We start from the raw sequence: 16,633 nt of genomic DNA on the forward strand, positions 1-16,633 counted from the left end.
AAAAACCAAGCTAAATATACTGCCCTAACAGATGTGATGTAGCTGCAGGGATTCTTAATACAAATACAGCTGATAGAGCTCATCTGTAATTGACAAAAGGCAGCAAATATCCAGGGCAACCTGCACTGCCCTCTAGCCAAAGTGTTCTTTGAGGCTTACTGATCTTAGCTGCAGCTGTAAAATACAGTAATTCAGTCATCTCTCCTCTAAAAAACACTTCCTAGAAGTAATATTGCCAAACCTAGACAGCTGATATGGCAAATTTCACATTGTTGTTTGGCAGCCTATTGCCAAGAACTAAAACAAACAACTTCCCCCCCACCCCACTGCAAACAATTATGCCTTGTAGTATAGAGTCCACTGTTCTAAAAGCAGTGTATTTTCTGGTGTAAGGTCACTTGCCCACACATCTGATTCAGTTAATATTTTCTGTGTCTACATAGTAGAGGATATGCAAGCTAAATTTTTAGGCAGATTGTGCTACAAAAGGAGCAAGTTGCTTGACTCCTGTAAGATGAGATCCTGAAAACCAAATGGTAGGACTCCAGGTCTATTTTCTTAATAGCACTCTCATTTTAAGCTGACTGACTCATTTGCTCTAAATCTGGTGCAGAAAATTGAATTTTTTTTTTTTTTTTAAAACAAAAACAAACCTCCCCACCTTTTTAAAGGGAGGAGCCCAGACAAAGAGGTAAACTACTTAATAGTATGAATTTTTGAACTTTTAAACAGGTAGATCTACAGGCTGTCAGGTTTTTTTTTATTTCTAATTAAATTGAGTAGTTTTTAGTGTTTTATTCTCCGGCTACAAACCACATTTTAATATTGTTTATAGAAGTAAAAAAAAAAAAAACATTTCTCAGATGTATATGAAATGATCAGATTAAAGGACTTTTTGTTTGTTTATCTGGTATTGCACATTCTATTTAACATCAGGTGCATTGCTGTACGAAAATCCTTATGCTATACTACCTGCTTTAATAGGCTGTGGCTCCATTTACTATGTTTCTCAAATGACAAACACTGTGTGCCCTAACCAAGTGCACGCTTCATTCCAGAAGCTGGTGACAGGCGATGTGTTGCGTGTGTTAAATACAACATACTTTATGAACTTTTGACAAAAGTAAAAGCTCACTCCTGTCAGCAGCTTTGTTAGGACACCACGAGTACCTCAGAATCCCTCCATCTATGAAATTAATTTTAAAAAATTATTCAGAATCATACGTCCTTGCTAGAATGACCAATGCTCCTTATTGTGTAAGCTATGTAGACTTCATGGTGCAGAGACTCCTGCTTAACAGGGTGAATTAACTCCACTGACTTTTTCTAGTATGTTGTCTACTCCTTTGAAAGTCTGAGCTTGAAAGAGGATTGTCCATGAAGGTTAATTCATTTCCGCTCAAGGTAGTTTTCTGCATATCTTCCTGGGTTCCTGAGTTCTTTCTTTAAATATCACTTTCCTGCTGGTCATTCCTGCCTATCATGGTGGCTGGAAAAATGTTCTTTTCTTAATCTCCTATTATTTGACAAGAATTTGCCCTTTGTTCCTTCAAAATGGCAGTGGACATTTTATCCAAGCCTACTGCTGCCTTCCACTTCCAGTTTAAATGCATTTAATTTTACACTTTAAGCAATCTTAAGAGGTCATCCAAAGAAGCAATATGAACTATTTGAATTTCAGAAGGGAGTCAGAATAGACTTTTTCGTTTTCCCAGAAGTCCTCCCTAACCTGGGCTTGCAAATCATGTTGGCAAAGCAGATGTGTGGCTCTATCCAGGAGGCACAAATTAGCCAGTTTCCAGAGTAATTCTGTTAACTGTATTAAAGCCCAGTTTACTAAATTTGCAGCTTTGTCCTGGACCAAAAAAAAAAAAAAAAGAAAGTATATTTGTATAACTTTGTATAACTTCTGCATAGTCACTAATCCCAATTGAATAAACATACTCTTGTTAATGTAATAAATACAATATTCCACATTCATTTTTCCCTCCAGGAAACAGTTCGATGGTATACAGTTCTCCACTTTATCCTTGGTAGTCTCACATTGTCTTTGTCTGATAGAGCTGCCTATACCATGATAATACTCAGTTTTCTGATACTTTAAACTGTGTGGCCTGACTTACTGCAGATCAGCACTGTGGGGAAAACGTTCAGATGGTTTGATAAGTAAAGGGGAAGCTAACAGCTGTTTACAGCAACGGTTTGCTTTGTTTAAAGGACAGAAAAGTAAAAATAAAAGTTTTATTTACTAGCACTCTTTTGCCTACCTGGTTCAGTGGAGGTGATATCAAGTGGCATGAGCACTTATAATTTGACCTTATTAGGTAAAGCAGGTTTGAGAAGATTGTGAGAATGAATGTTCTAAACTAATGCAACTACGAAAATGAAATTTATGTTGTGTAAAATTCATGATGAGACGATTAGATAGACATCCAAAAATTTTAACTCTCTTATGGCTCTGGATGATAACTGCAAAGTAATTAAATAAAACAAGCTAAGCGATACTGTTTTTTAGAAACACTCTGACAATCTATAAATAGTTACTTATATCAAAATATGTAGTGGTCATGAATGAAACCGGGTATTGAAGTCAGTGCTATTAAAAGAAAACTGAAAGTCACTTCCTGGTTGAGTGAACTGTAACTTCTTGGTTTAGTCCAGTCAGTAGTTATGTCTGTCTTCTTCTCTGACACAGACAGTTTTATCTCTGACCTGGAATACCAGCCATCAGGTTCAACAGAGAAATGGACTCAACATTCAGCACTCATGTCCAACTCCTATGTGGAAAATCTAGAGGGTGAGTCTGCTTACTGATATGCTTCAATGTTTGAAATTGGAGCACAAAGGAAAGGGGAAAGTGTTTTAATAGTCATAACATCTACAAGTGAAAAGTGCTATATAATAACTCAAGTATGGCTATAATTGGACACCTGCGTACTCTGTAATAGTTGGAAAGCTCAGAAGTTGTGAGCCAGGTGTAAGCTCATTCAGTAAAAACCTCCACTTAAAGTATAGCTATAGCTGCCACAGAACTTCCTGAGTGCTGTAGGAGCTGTAAAATAATAGGCCGTGAAAATCTTGAGCCAAGTAAAGCCAAGGCTGTGGAGTGGCCAAATGAGTTAACTGTGAGAAATTTAGGATGGTTCTCCTTTTTTAAGGAGATGAGGCAATGTTAATTGAACTAGGTGGAACACAGTGGCATGCAGTACCAATCTTAAGTATCAGGAATATGGATTTCATAAATAGACTTCCAGTTGAATGTGCTCTACAACTGGGGAAAAATCATCTGGATTTGCTTTAAGCTTCTTTATTTCACTTATAAACAAGATAATTATGCGCTATGACTCTCTCTTAAGTAGTAACTGTATTAGAACAGTATATTGGTTGTGTTTGTGTTTATACTCATTCTTCCTAAGTGTTTTCCACTTTTACAAACATCCCTAAAACACCAAAGAACTATCCTGTCCCTTTTTTTTATAAAGCAAAATTACTTTCCCCATAGATTTTTAAACAGGAAAACCTGTAAGCGTACAATGCTTTTTGGGATTGTTCCCGGTAAAGTGACCTAGCTTTGTTAAAGCCTTAATAAACTCGTACACAATTAGTGTGTAGACCAATGTTAAAGTTTGCTTACAAAACTAAAAAGAAATTACTAAGTTTGTCTTTTACAATCTTTCCAAAAAACTGAGTTAGTTCTGCTTGCTTACATAACAAAACGCTGTCGGTAAGGTAAGTAGCTGCAATTCAGAATGGCAGAACTAAGAAAAGGACCTTGTACGCTAACGTGACGTTTCTGTATGCTGAAACTGCAAACGGATTAGTAAAATACCAGCTATGGCTTAGATTATTTCCTCTGTGTTCTAGACTAAATCCCACGTGACTCAGTCTGGTAGGTGCAGAATCATTGCTGAAGAGCCTGAGTCCTTGAATGATGGAGTTATTTTAATAATAACCCCCTACCCCCCAAATCACCAGTATCCTCAGGTAGAGGGTTGGACAGATTTTGGCGAAACCTAAACTTTAAATTATGAAATGCAAGCCAACAGACAGGACCAATAGAAAAAGGGCATACAAAGAAAACACCATATCCAGATAGAATCATGCTTATGCACAGATGCTAGTATCTAAGAAATAAGACTGGGAAACATGAGGGGGGAAAAAAAAACGTAATTTAAGAAAGAATGTTTCAGGTATTTGATGTAAGAAGGATAATCAGCAAGATACTAATGCAAGGCACATGTTTACATAGGAAAGACAGAACAATGGTTCTATACCTTAAAGAACGCTTATTGTCAAATCAGGCAAGTTAACTTTATCAACCAGTAATACAGAATGGTTATGAATTTAACTTCCAGGCTTAAAATAGGAAAAGTAGAATGTCTGGATTATAGTACTGAACTGTAACTGTGGTGCGCTATGGGAGATCAGACAAGCTGCAAAGACAGGAAGCACAAGAATGGAATAATTGAGTCATCCTTTGTAGAATGGGTGTCATGATTGCTTCATGGAGCACTAAGTAATGAGAAGAACCCACAAGGGGAAACAATGCTTTATTTGGTCCCAAGAAGCGCACAGGAACTGGTTCAAAAATCTTACTTCTAAAGAGTTCTTCTGTATCGGTTTCAGCATTGCAGGCTGTGACAAATTTAAGTAGAGTACTTCAGAAGGGGAACTACACGAAAATAATGCAACTTACTCAAAGAAAAAAGAGCCCAAAAAAGGGTAAAATGATTGCAAGCAGACCGTCAAGGAAGGGTCGAACTAAACATATAATTAAACTGCACAGTGAGAAAGACTAGAAGTTGCTTCCAAATGCAGAAAATTGAAAAGAACATGAAAATTATTAGGTTAAATGTGAAATCTGGTGAGACGGAGCAATAAGCTCTAGATCAAGAAGTTTCTAAGAACGAGTTCTTAGTCCTAAAAAAGCAAGAGGCCTTGAGTCCTGCAGGGTACCAGTAGGACCAGTAGATGAAAAAACAGGAATTCAACTAATTACTAAAAGAAATGTGAAAGAACAAGTGACCCTAGAACATTTTTTGCATTGATGTTCACAGTCAAGGAACTTGAGAGTGCCATGCCAAAGTCCTTTCTAAAAGGGACATGTTGCAAGTTTAAGTGTCAGTAAAAAGGTTTTAGAACAGTGACAATTCACAAGTGGGTGACACACCAGACAATAATTCCAAAAGAATAAGAAGCAGTTGAACTATTAACTGCAAAGTATAACCTCTTGCTCAAATCTGATGTGGAGCCAGAGGACTGGAAGTTGGTAAATGTGATGCTGCTACTGTTTGGCTATTCAGAGTAATAAATAAGAAAAAACTGCCTGCAAATATCTAGAGGAAAGACCTCATGATTTAAAGAGTCAATAACAGTAAAGGAATGGAAATGACAGTAAGGGAAGGGGGAGGGGGGGGAAAAAAACCTACCTTGAGTGATACATACAGTGAACAAGCTGACTGAACTATTACTATTTAAAGAATCTTGAATTTGAATGGACAATTCTTTGAAAAGTGGAGCTCAGGGCAAAGTTCAAAAAAAAGGGGAAATAAAATGCTAGGATCAGTTAGGAAAGCAGTACAGAACAAAACAAATATGCCTACATCTTGATTATCATTCCCTTCTCTCCTCCCTGATGTTAAATTAGAATTAGATGCATACAAGTTGTTGTTGTCAAGGTTTTGGGGTGTGTTTCCCCCCCCCGCCCCCCCCCCGTTAAGGGTAACTAGCATGACTAGATTTGGAAAGGAAATAATGTTGAATGGGATAGGACTCTTCAGCCTGGAAAAGAAAATGAATGAGAGGAATATACTAAAGATCAGTAAAACTAATGGGTGGCATGGAAAAGGTAATGGAAAGTACTTCTTAGGAGCGAGACAACAACTAGTCGCCAACAAATAAAACAATTATGCAGCAAGTTCAACGCAGATGAAAAGGGCTGTTATGACTTTATGTAGTTAAGCTTTGAAACTTACTGTCAGACTGTTTTGTGGATGCCAGAATTTTACATAGATCAGAAAGACTGATGGAGGGAAGAAAAAAAAAACCATATAGGACTGTTCAGCACAAAAGATACTGGCTCAGGCATTCCCTATGCATAGACATTTTGGAGGCTGACAGAACACGCTGGGGAAGGATCACTGTGTGTTTGCCTATGTCGCTGCTGACCATTATAGACCGAATGGAATGTAAGCCAAACCGGTTTGCTTGTAGTCCTCCATGGAAGTAGAAGTAGTGTTTTTTTACCTGTGAAAACCTAAAATGTTCAGTAACTGCTTGTTAGGAAGATTGTCTTATCCTGTAGAAAGTATAGGTGCCGATTATAGATTACCAGTTACTTGCACAGGAAAAGAGGTGACTTAGGCAACCCCTAGAAAGGTCTTTAGGGTTCAGGAATGGCTTATATTTTTCTTCATGCTTCAGTACATGCTGTTTGTCTCTTAGCATTTGCAGAGATTCATGGGAATTGAAGTACAGATTAGTGTAGGAACATGCTAGCATTTGGTTGGCATTTGATTGAAAAAATGCATTTTTCTGTTGTTATAACTTCAAACACCTGTCGTGGAGCTCACATATCTGAAAGCTTTTTTAGTCTAATATAAAATATTCGGTAAGATGCTACCAGTATACAAGCTGACTGACAAATCATATGAGTTGGCCTTACTCAGAGAATAACTTAAGATAGCACTGTAAACCTGATGAAACAAATCAATTGGGGGGGGGGGGGGGAAACAGACCTTACAAATGTGTCAAAGCACCACTTCCTCTCTCTCTCTCTTTTTTTTTTTTTTTAAGAACTTGTTACTGTAAATTCTTAAAGCTTTTTATTTATCCAACCTCCCCCCCCCCCCCCCAACAATCTGTTATTAAAAGCACCAGCTACTGTGATGTTGGCATCATGCTTCATAATGCAAGAGTTTTGTTCTGTTGGAATCAGCTGATAGGGATAACTTTAAGTGAGAATAACTCTTGAGTGGTGGGGTCAGTACTATTAACAGGTCTGTGGTTTGAGGTTGTGACTCCAGAGCAGCAATGCATTTATTGGAACAGCTGATGAGATTATTACCCCTAGGTGTATGTCTCACTCGCTGCACAGATGGCTGAGCTGTTCAACCTAATTTTAGTTTATCTGAAAACTCTTGACTGCAAATTACAGCAGTTTAGAAGATCTTCATGAACAGTCTGGTTGTTCATGCAGCAAGCAGCTGGAGCAATAGCTTTATCAGCTGTCCCAGTGCAAGTCTTCAGTGAGCAGGAGGCAAAGCCCTCAGCCTAAAGATTAAAAGGAAAAGCGAGGCCTCCAAGGAGTTGTGGCCCAGTTTTTTGTATCAATCTCCGTGTCTCACTCTTTTTCATGCGTGCAGTCGGTAGGGACTTAGAACAGCAAACAGAACACTATGTGAAGTCAAAACAGTGGGAACAAACCATGAATAGAGGGACTGTGTGGTTGCTCCTGTTTTACAAGCTTGACAGCAAATTCAGAAGTTAGAGCTGGTTATCTTCATCTCTGTCCTACTGGTATTGGTGTTAGTATGCTTTAAAACAAAACAAAACACCACACACACAGACACACACACACCCCACGTTCAAGGGGTTTGAGCTGTTAGATCACTTTCGTGTTTTGTTAGATGCAGTGCAGAGAAAAAAAAAACGCAGCATGCTGTACTACTGTCAGTGTTGAGAGGTCCATCTAAGTCTGCAGCAGAATGGTTTTTCCCACCAATCTAAATTCTGTTCTGTACAATCTATTTTTAACTATTAGTATAAATCTACTAGCTAGCTTACATTTTGTATAAATACGGAGGAAGAAAAAGGTGAAACTATTGCAAATAAAGTAACAGCTGAAATCTGGGATAACTGCCAAAGAGGTCAATTAAATAGACATAGAATAGTTAACAAAAGTTATTTCCATTTCACAGCTGCCTTTAAATGAGAGAGAGAGAGAGAGAGAGAGAGAGACCAAGAGACCAAGACAGAGAGAGAGGCCTGTATTGCATTTTGATCCATGCTATACCTGACAGTCGAGCTTTCAAAATGCCTATAATCAGCTTTGTAGTGGAAGGATCTGCCCTATTTCTATAGGGATTATAGCATGTGCCAGTCTTCTCTTATTTTGATCTTATTTTTGCCCAATACTGATCATGTCATAAATCTTGCTTCTGATCCAGTCGTTATTTCAAGATTAGCAGCCTTGACTGTTAGCAATAAAATGTGTGCTAGCACTTTTGATGTCATCTGCTCAATCAACACTGATTGTACAAAACAATTTTCAGGTGACCAGTAAGCAATAAATGAGTACTAAATATTAGCCAGATCACTGCAACACCAAGAAATGTGCTGAAGGGCAAAGGGAAATTTTATAAAATACAACTGCATGTATTAAATTGACTAAGTAATATCTTGGTTTACTGGTATCTAGTTGCTAAGAGGATGTCTTTTAAGGTTAAGTGAAAGGGCATATGAAATTTTATCTCGCTATATTTCAAGAATAGTGTTGCCCCTGCTCCCACAGTAGTTGAAAATAGGAAAGTTGGGCTAAAGCTTTCTTCTCGAGTATAGAAAACAAGTTTTCTTTTGTTATATAAAACATCATCAGTGTTGCCCGAGCTCTGTCCTTTCTCATGCCTGTTGAAGTAGGCCTCCTCTCCCAGTCTGATCACCTAAGAACCTGCATTTATGCTCATGAGCTAAGCCTTGAGTTTTAATCACAGACCACTGCATGTTCTATGGTAATAATGACCCCATGTGGGGGAAGGTAATGTGTCATACATTCAAATACTAGCCTTTAGATTTCTAATTCAGTCTTTAAGCTAATAGTATCTTCTCCATCAAAAAGGAATGTAAAAAAAAAAGAAACCACCGTATGACTCTTCCTTCAGTCCTGTGCATTTCAATACAAGAGTTTACTCTTCTCACTATCTGATTTACATTTTAAAATGAATTTGTCATCAATTTATACCATGCCACTGTCATACAAGATAATTATACTGCTGGTAATCACAGGATGTCCTTCATATAAAGCCAAATGCTTCCCAAATTAGACAGATCCAGGCATCTCATCATTGGCCGCCTTAAAGCAGAGTTGTGCATCTCTTCAGTGAGCTAGTCCAAAGGATTTCCAGGCTCTCTAATTTGGGTAAATATTCAATATGGCTTCTTAACAACGGTCTTCAGGCTTTAAAAGACCAGCTTTCGCTAGAAAAGCTTTTTTCTTGGTTTAAGAGCCCACTGCTACAGCTGGTAGCCTGCATGTTGGATCTGTACTCCCCTCTGTTCCCGTTCAGTCTTTCCGCTGCTTGCAAGTGAGTTGGGCATAGCCAGACAGGCAGCAAGCTGATAATCTTGCTTAGCCCGTGACCACGTGGCTCCCACTACAGCCCTGCCCGGTTGTCTCAACTCTGGCAACTGGCCTACTGCACTACAGAAGGAGAGAGAGCGAGCACTTCTTTGATCTCATCTACTAGATTCTGTGCTTTCTTTGAAGCACTTTACTATCATCTATCTGCAGTTTTTGTTTTGTTTTGTTTTTTAAACAAATGTAAGTCAGCGTGCGGTCTTCCAGAGTCTGCAGGCTTCCCCTTGCACATTTGTTGCTTACAGCTTTCTAGACAGCTGCCGTGTGAAATGGGGACTCTTGGAAAGCATAAAATAAGATGTGCAAGGTGGGAGGCTACGGGCTATGAAAAAGTGAAAAACCACCTTTGGCAGAGACAAATGGGAGAAGGAGGATTCAGGCTTGCATGGCTGTCAGACAGAACTCCCATTTAGACAGTGCTTATAATAACAAAAAAGTGTGGGAGGGGGACAACACCTGAGTACTGGTTTGGTTTAAATTTTAGCAATCCTAGCAAAATCACTAGAGCAGGTACAACTAGTCCACTAGACTTCTCTGTTGGGAAAAAGGAGAGCAGAGGATGGACAACTGGTACTGCATTCCAATTAGAAATTGTAGATGTTTCTAATGTAAATCCATATTGGCCACAGGCTAAAAGTGTAACTTAAAAAAAAGTTCTCTTACAGCAAAATGTAAGAATTTAAGGCATGAGAGTGCGATTACGCTGAGATATAAAACATTTTTTTTTTGTAAGCAAGTAGGTAATTATTAAAAGAACAAACAAGCCACACACACTAACCTGTAACTTGAATATAATACTCCATGTAATGACTTATGCAGAGCTTTGGCAAATAAAATACCACGTGACCAGCTATTGTATTAAAGATACAAATGTGAGTTAAGGAAAATTTAATGCCACATGGCTACAGTGCGGTTCAGTAAGCAAACACCTTTGCCTGTGAGACTACAAAAGGGTGTAATAGAATAGACCAGTGTTTTGATGTTGCCCCCACCAATATATATGCATATATATGTATTTTAAAAAAAACACTATCAAAATGTAAACAGTGACACTTTACTAATAACTTTAAAGTATAAAAGGGATTTAGTCTTGTTGGTTTTATTGTACTGCTCATGAAAGTTTTAGTAGTACTGAACAGCTGCACTAGTCGATTTGCACAAAACAACTGTTCAGCAGTAACCAATAGGTGATCGTTACTAGGGTCCTGTAGTTTGAGCAAGTTAATGAGTGTCCTGAGAGAAACTGGAATGTGCTGCTTACACATGAACATCTAAATGCAGTTTAAAAAAAAACAAAACAATATGCTGCTTTTTTTTTTTTTAAAAACAGCTGCTTACTTGTGTACTACGTTGATAAATAAAAATATCTGAAAAGTGTCTTACCTACAGTCACAATTTTCAGTGGCATAGTACCAGTTAAAGTCATTGAATGAAACAGGGCTTTTTTGAAGCCTTATAAATTGCAGTCATGTAATGCTCAAGGGAATTGCTTTGTACATAGCTCACCTGACCTATTTTAACCTTTGGGCTGCCATAACACGCGTGCGTGCGTGTGTATGTAGTAGGGCAATAATATATGTTATTTTTACAGTTTAATCACAATGAATTTGTGCTGTAAAATGTGACTAACAGCAAAATCATTAAGCAGTTACTTTATGTAGAAACTAGATACAAAATTCTTTGGTCTACTACAAAACATTCATGACATTAGTGCATTTTCTTTCAGGTCCACTTATGATGCTACTGCTGCAACAATACTCAGACTGTTGCGTACTTTATAAACATAAAGCATAGTTTACCTCCCTGTACATTGATCTTGTTAGGACTCCACCAACCAGCACATTCTGATTTAGTCATAATCGGCAATACTGGAAGGAAGTTAAATCCTCCAATCAGAAAATTAAGGAAGCATTAACAAGGGTGGTGAAGGACATGGGCATTATTCAGTAAAGTGAACGGCAAAGTTACCCAATAGAGTATAAAGGAGCAAAAGCCTAGTTTCCAAATCTGTTAAGCCTTTCAGTAGAAGCAGCTTACTAGGGAAAATATAAAATTCTCTTACTAGGAAAGCCCCCATTCAACAAAAGGATTCCCTAAGTCAATTACAGGTCAATTTATAAAAGGGCCAACAAATTTGTGTCAGAGAGTTTCTTTTATTATTATAATTTGGCATATTCAAATATTTTGCGATTAAGAGACTCAATGTCTACTGTCACTCTGGAAAATATAGTTACCATAAGTGCCTTCTCTAAGTATTAACAAAAAATACACAGTATCGTATAATGTCTTATATTTAATCTAAATTTTTTCTATCCTAAATGTGGCATTTTCCTTCTCTGCTTAGAATATTACCGATTCATTTTTCCTCAGTTAAATTTCCCATCACCCTCTTTTTAAAAATGGGTGTTCACATCAGTGCATTTAAGCTCAATCATTAAAATGACTCCTGTCATCTCCCAGATTAATTGATACTTGCACTTTTGTCTAGGCTTTAGAGTAACATGGAAACTTTCATTTGTTGATAACTTCTGCACTACTTTCTTGTATTTATAGTAGTGTCCCTCACTTGTAAATAGTAATGATTGACTATTGTCTGCTGAATTCATCACACACACACGCGCATGCACGCACAAGAAAAGGTGATTTGACCTGCATATTGGTTGGTCTCAATTGCGATAGAAGAAGTTGTCTGATAAAACTATGAAAGTTGCTGCAGTTTCAGAAATGCAAGTTTTCAGAAGACTGGCTACTTAAATAGGTATGTAGTACTGAAGGTATTTTATTAACCCAAATCCAAGTTCTGAGGAAGTTCTGTAAGTAGCTTGCTGTAGCCAAGATTCCCACAGCAGAGTTGCTTGTCGTTCCTGTTACGCTCTCCAACAGAAAGAGGTCTGTGGGGAAATCTGTACCAAGCTTCCCTATGCTGTGCCTTTCAGTTACCTGGTTTTCATGGATATACATTTACTTACTTACTTAAAGTGTTTTGAGGATCCTCCAACATGGATTATGGTAAGTACATAGTGCAATACTAAGAGAACCTAGAACATTTTTTTTTCTTGCATAACTGTTACTGAAGTTAGCTTTCTTTTTCATCCTCTGTTTCTTAACTGCATTAAGGCTTAGCACCAAAATACTTCTTTTTTTTAAAAGGGGCGTATTAATGAGTGCTGCAATTTGGAAAGCATAAAAACAGCCACTTTTTTATTTTTTTGTAGTGAATGAGATCATAGGAAGAGATATGTCACAGATCTCAGTGTCACATGGAACAACAGTGGCCAGCCAGTCTCCACGTACATGCCCTGGATCGCTGGAGACAGGAATATCTGATGGAATCCAGTAACAGATAAGCTTACAACTAAGCATCCATGAAAGCTTCACAACTTCTCTGAATATTACTTCATCCTCTTCCTCTTTAGACTTACTGTGCTTCCAACTCTGTGGCCTTTATGAACTGGAACAGTGGATCCTTGCATAGCCCTTTTAGCGGGTTACATTTTTGATGTAGAGACAGAGCATTTATAATGATAGTTCCTCAGATGCTGTAAAGTGACTTCTTAAAACGGACACACAGAATCTACACCAGATATTTTAACTGTTCAAAAGCTACAAACAAGCTTTGCTTTTTTTGCATTTAACTAGAATACTTTTATATTGTAAGTGCTTCAAATGTGTGAAGATGTTAGTTTGCTCTTATAATATTCACAGTACTGAACGTGAAAAAAGATTTAATACACATCTTCAGTGTGCTGCTTTCCCTTAGAGGTAGTATAGTTGTAACTAATGATTTGTAACACCTTTTGGTCATTTTGGAAAGCCTTTAAGCTTATATTGTTTAAAATGTTTTAAAAAAGATCTTCCAGAGGCAAATCATACCCGTCATCTGAAGCCAATGCCATGGAAGCCATTGTGTATACAAATACTTTAGTGTTTTCTCTCTTAGATTCATAGGAAGCAAAGCCAAATGTAGATCTGCACTTGTTTATAAACTGAAAATGTTACTTGATAGGCTGCAAAAAGACCATTCCATCATGGAAGTGTTGGGATAGAAGTGACATTCCAAAATTTAACTTTTATAACTTTGTGGATAATCTTCCTGTACTTTATTAGCACAGGCTCCTTCTTGAAATAGCTTTTCTTAGAAAGTTACATTTATACTCAAATTTGAGAACTAGGATTTTAGAGTAAAGAACTGCAATTTCAAAGCCATGTTAGATACAGAAGAAATTTAATATTTGCTGAGGATCTGAGTGTTCCTGTTATCACCACAGGATACTGTTTTGAAATTACCAATTCAGTGGCATTCAAATTTTCCATGCAATAAGTCATTTGGTCACATCTGTATCTTTTATGTGCTTTATGCCTGAACTATGCCACTTCAAAGTCCTAAGGAGATGACAATTACAGTTCCTTAAGTTTAAGCTGTTTATAAGATTTAGTCTGATAAAACATAATTTACTGTGAATTAGTGATTTAGTAGTATAATTTGCCCATGTTGAATAGTAAGTGTGTGAAGCAGAAGTTACCAAAGAAATGCACAAGATTCATGGCAGCAGTATACTTTGTGCTGTGTTCCAAGGATGCATTTCCCTTACCCACATAATCTGAGAATGTTTACAGAGTTAACAACAATCTCAGGCCTCTATGATTAGAAACCTAGGAGAGGATCTGCAGCTGCCTGTTTAGGCCAGAAACATCCCCCCCGACACACACACCCCCCGATCCTGCCTTGTCCCCCAAAGAAATTGTAGTTTACGAAGCTTTCTGATATGGTTCATACAGGGTACAACAACAATCACAGCAAAGTAAGATCAGAAATACACTGAACTTCAAATATTTAAGGTTTTTTTTAGTTCCTCATTTGGGCAAGTCGTGATGTTCTAATGCAAATATAGAGCAAACGCATTCAAAATTATCAAAACATAGAAAGGATAGTTGCATTAAAGTTAGTTCAGGCATTTGTGGATATTTTAATGGCTGAACATGTGAAGGATGTGCCTCTATTCTGTAGCAAAATGTTATAGACTTAAAATCACAGTGGAACATCTTAAAAGTGGACTCCATTAATGAATTATAAAACCTGTAAGAGTGAATATAGATTTCTAATGGTGCATTTTGGCAGACAATCATGGGGAAGCTTTACATGGAGCCTCTTGAAGACGAACGTTACACCTAAACTTAAGTCAGAGTCCAAGCAATACCATTAAAGTAGCTATAACGACACTTCTGTAATAGTTGAATCATTGACTTTTTAAAAGGCCATACATTACGTGGGTGAAATTAGAACTTGTTATGAATTACTTCCTTTTAAGAGTGCAACCTAAGGCTACTATCTAGGCAATTCATAGTTATTTCAGACAACTTAATGCTAGGCCACTATGTATGTGCTGGGAATCTAAGCATCCTTTTTGTGAATGTATTGTTCAATGGTGCAAATCTTTAAATCTGGGGAAAAAAAAAAAAAAAAAAAAAAGCAGGACTGTAATCCGAAGAGTGTGATATTGTAACTGTCCCTCAGTGATGGTGCTTTACTCTGTCCTCTACTCATTTACGTTAAAGATCCTAGAAAAGGGTTGACGTGTTCAGAAATACATCTACTTATGTTTTTAACACTTTTTAAAAAAAAGCAAAACAAAAAAAGGCAAAAAACACTGTAAGATATGTAATTGTCTTCAGACTGTGTGCTGGTGGCAAGGTATGTCCCAGTTTTCATTCATGTACCCGGTCTTTTGCATTAACCATTGTTTGTAGGAGAATTCTAACTTCAAAGCTTTTCATACTGTATGGGATTTATGCTCCTTTATCCTGCTGGTACAGACTTCTCCTTGCAAGTTCTCCAAGTAAGTAGCTGGAATTCATACTGTACCTAAAATATAGGAGCCCAAACAATCCAGAGTTGCTATGCACTAAACTTTCTGATGCCTTTAAGTACCTTGATGCCTGTAGACATAGAGATGCTTTCCTATTTAAAAATGAAATTAAAAAAAATAGAGCTTTGGATACTAAAGCAGTTTTGTATTTGCCTTGTAAAAGCTTCAGTACAAGGGTCTTAATTTTATTTTAGCTTGTGTGATAACGTAGGTGAAAGACTGTTAATCTTGTATAATTTTAGTGGTATAAAAAGCACACAATCTCTATTGGACTATGCAAATTTTATTAAACAACAGAACCCTGCAACTGTTGATATTTGGTTGGCATCCACTTTCTTGCCCTTAAGTCCTTTCTCCTCCTTGAGCCCTCTTCCAAAACTTACTGCTAATTTAGGTTATAAACCTGAAGGAAAGCCTTAATGATGCGGTAGCTTCTCTGTAAGGCTATAGATCAATGTTAAAAACAAAAATTAAGGGGTAGTAGAGTAAACCATGGAGCAAAAAAAGTTTTAATTTCTGAAATTACCATAAACTAGCAATCTGAATTTCCATAGTAAAACTTTCATATGTTATCAGTGGAACTGCCATCTTTTTTTAAACCAAAGAATGAAGAGAACGTGACAGTTTTGTTCTGATGCAAACAAAGCTTTGAAACTCTATTTTTGATACTCACAATGGATGTCATTCCTTGAGGTTTGGAAATCGTTCAAATTGAAGTTTTATATTTAAAAATATGGGACAATAAAGATTAAGTTCTAGATGTTTACAGAGCCTTGTATTGTAATTTCATGTACATTTTGTATTTTAAACTTTTTTTTGTAAGTTATGATTGCAGTGCTACTTGCAGAAATAAAGGGAAGAACTTGCATTTTTAGGCTCTTAAATCATAGTGTTGAAATAAATAAAAAGAATGCAAATTTGTTGTCATTTATTGAAAATAAAGCCCCAGATGGAGAGTAGGAAGAAAGTCTGTATTTGTGATGCAGTGGTAAACAGCTACGCTGAGGTGTGACGTAAAGTTAGGAAATGTAGGACTCTTCAGATTCTCCCTAGAAGAGTAGGCCCTTTGAGCCAATATTATAAGAGATTGGGGCTCAGCTGCGAGCCAACAACAGTAAGCCTAGACATAGTTAATGAGTGATCAGCAGTGCTGACAGAGTATCAGTCTGCACAATTAGTAGTGATTTGCCATTTGCAAATGAGATTGTTTCAGTTGGACTGTCACAGATTATTTCAAGAATTATTATTATTACACAGGGAGGCATCATAAACAGTAATCTTCATTCTTGAAAGGGTATAATCACGGGCATAATGCAATTAAACTGTTTCGGAAATAGATTCAGAATTCCTACAGCCAAAATCCTAATTATTTACCAAAGCCTGGCTAATCAAGCAGTACTGAGGGAAACAC

General features: G+C 37.2%; 1 protein-coding gene across 3 annotated transcripts in view; it reads left to right on the forward strand.

Annotated features, from left to right (window-relative positions):
* The window catches only part of NFATC3 (nuclear factor of activated T cells 3), a 78,207-nt gene extending 62,068 nt beyond the window's left edge, over positions 1-16,139 (forward strand). For 2 of the 3 annotated variants that reach the window (XM_068955441.1, XM_068955442.1), the window contains exon 10: positions 12,571-16,139. In XM_068955441.1, the coding sequence (XP_068811542.1) occupies positions 12,571-12,695 (125 nt within the window). In that variant the 3' untranslated portion in view covers positions 12,696-16,139. Of the gene's footprint in view, positions 1-2,695; positions 2,798-12,570 lie in introns of all 3 variants that reach the window. The other variant, XM_068955440.1, reaches the window with a different exon arrangement.
* Positions 16,140-16,633: the final 494 nt, after the last annotated feature.

The sequence above is a fragment of the Struthio camelus genome, chromosome 10 (genome assembly GCF_040807025.1).
Source record: "Struthio camelus isolate bStrCam1 chromosome 10, bStrCam1.hap1, whole genome shotgun sequence".
Classification (NCBI taxonomy): Eukaryota; Metazoa; Chordata; class Aves; order Struthioniformes; family Struthionidae; genus Struthio; species Struthio camelus.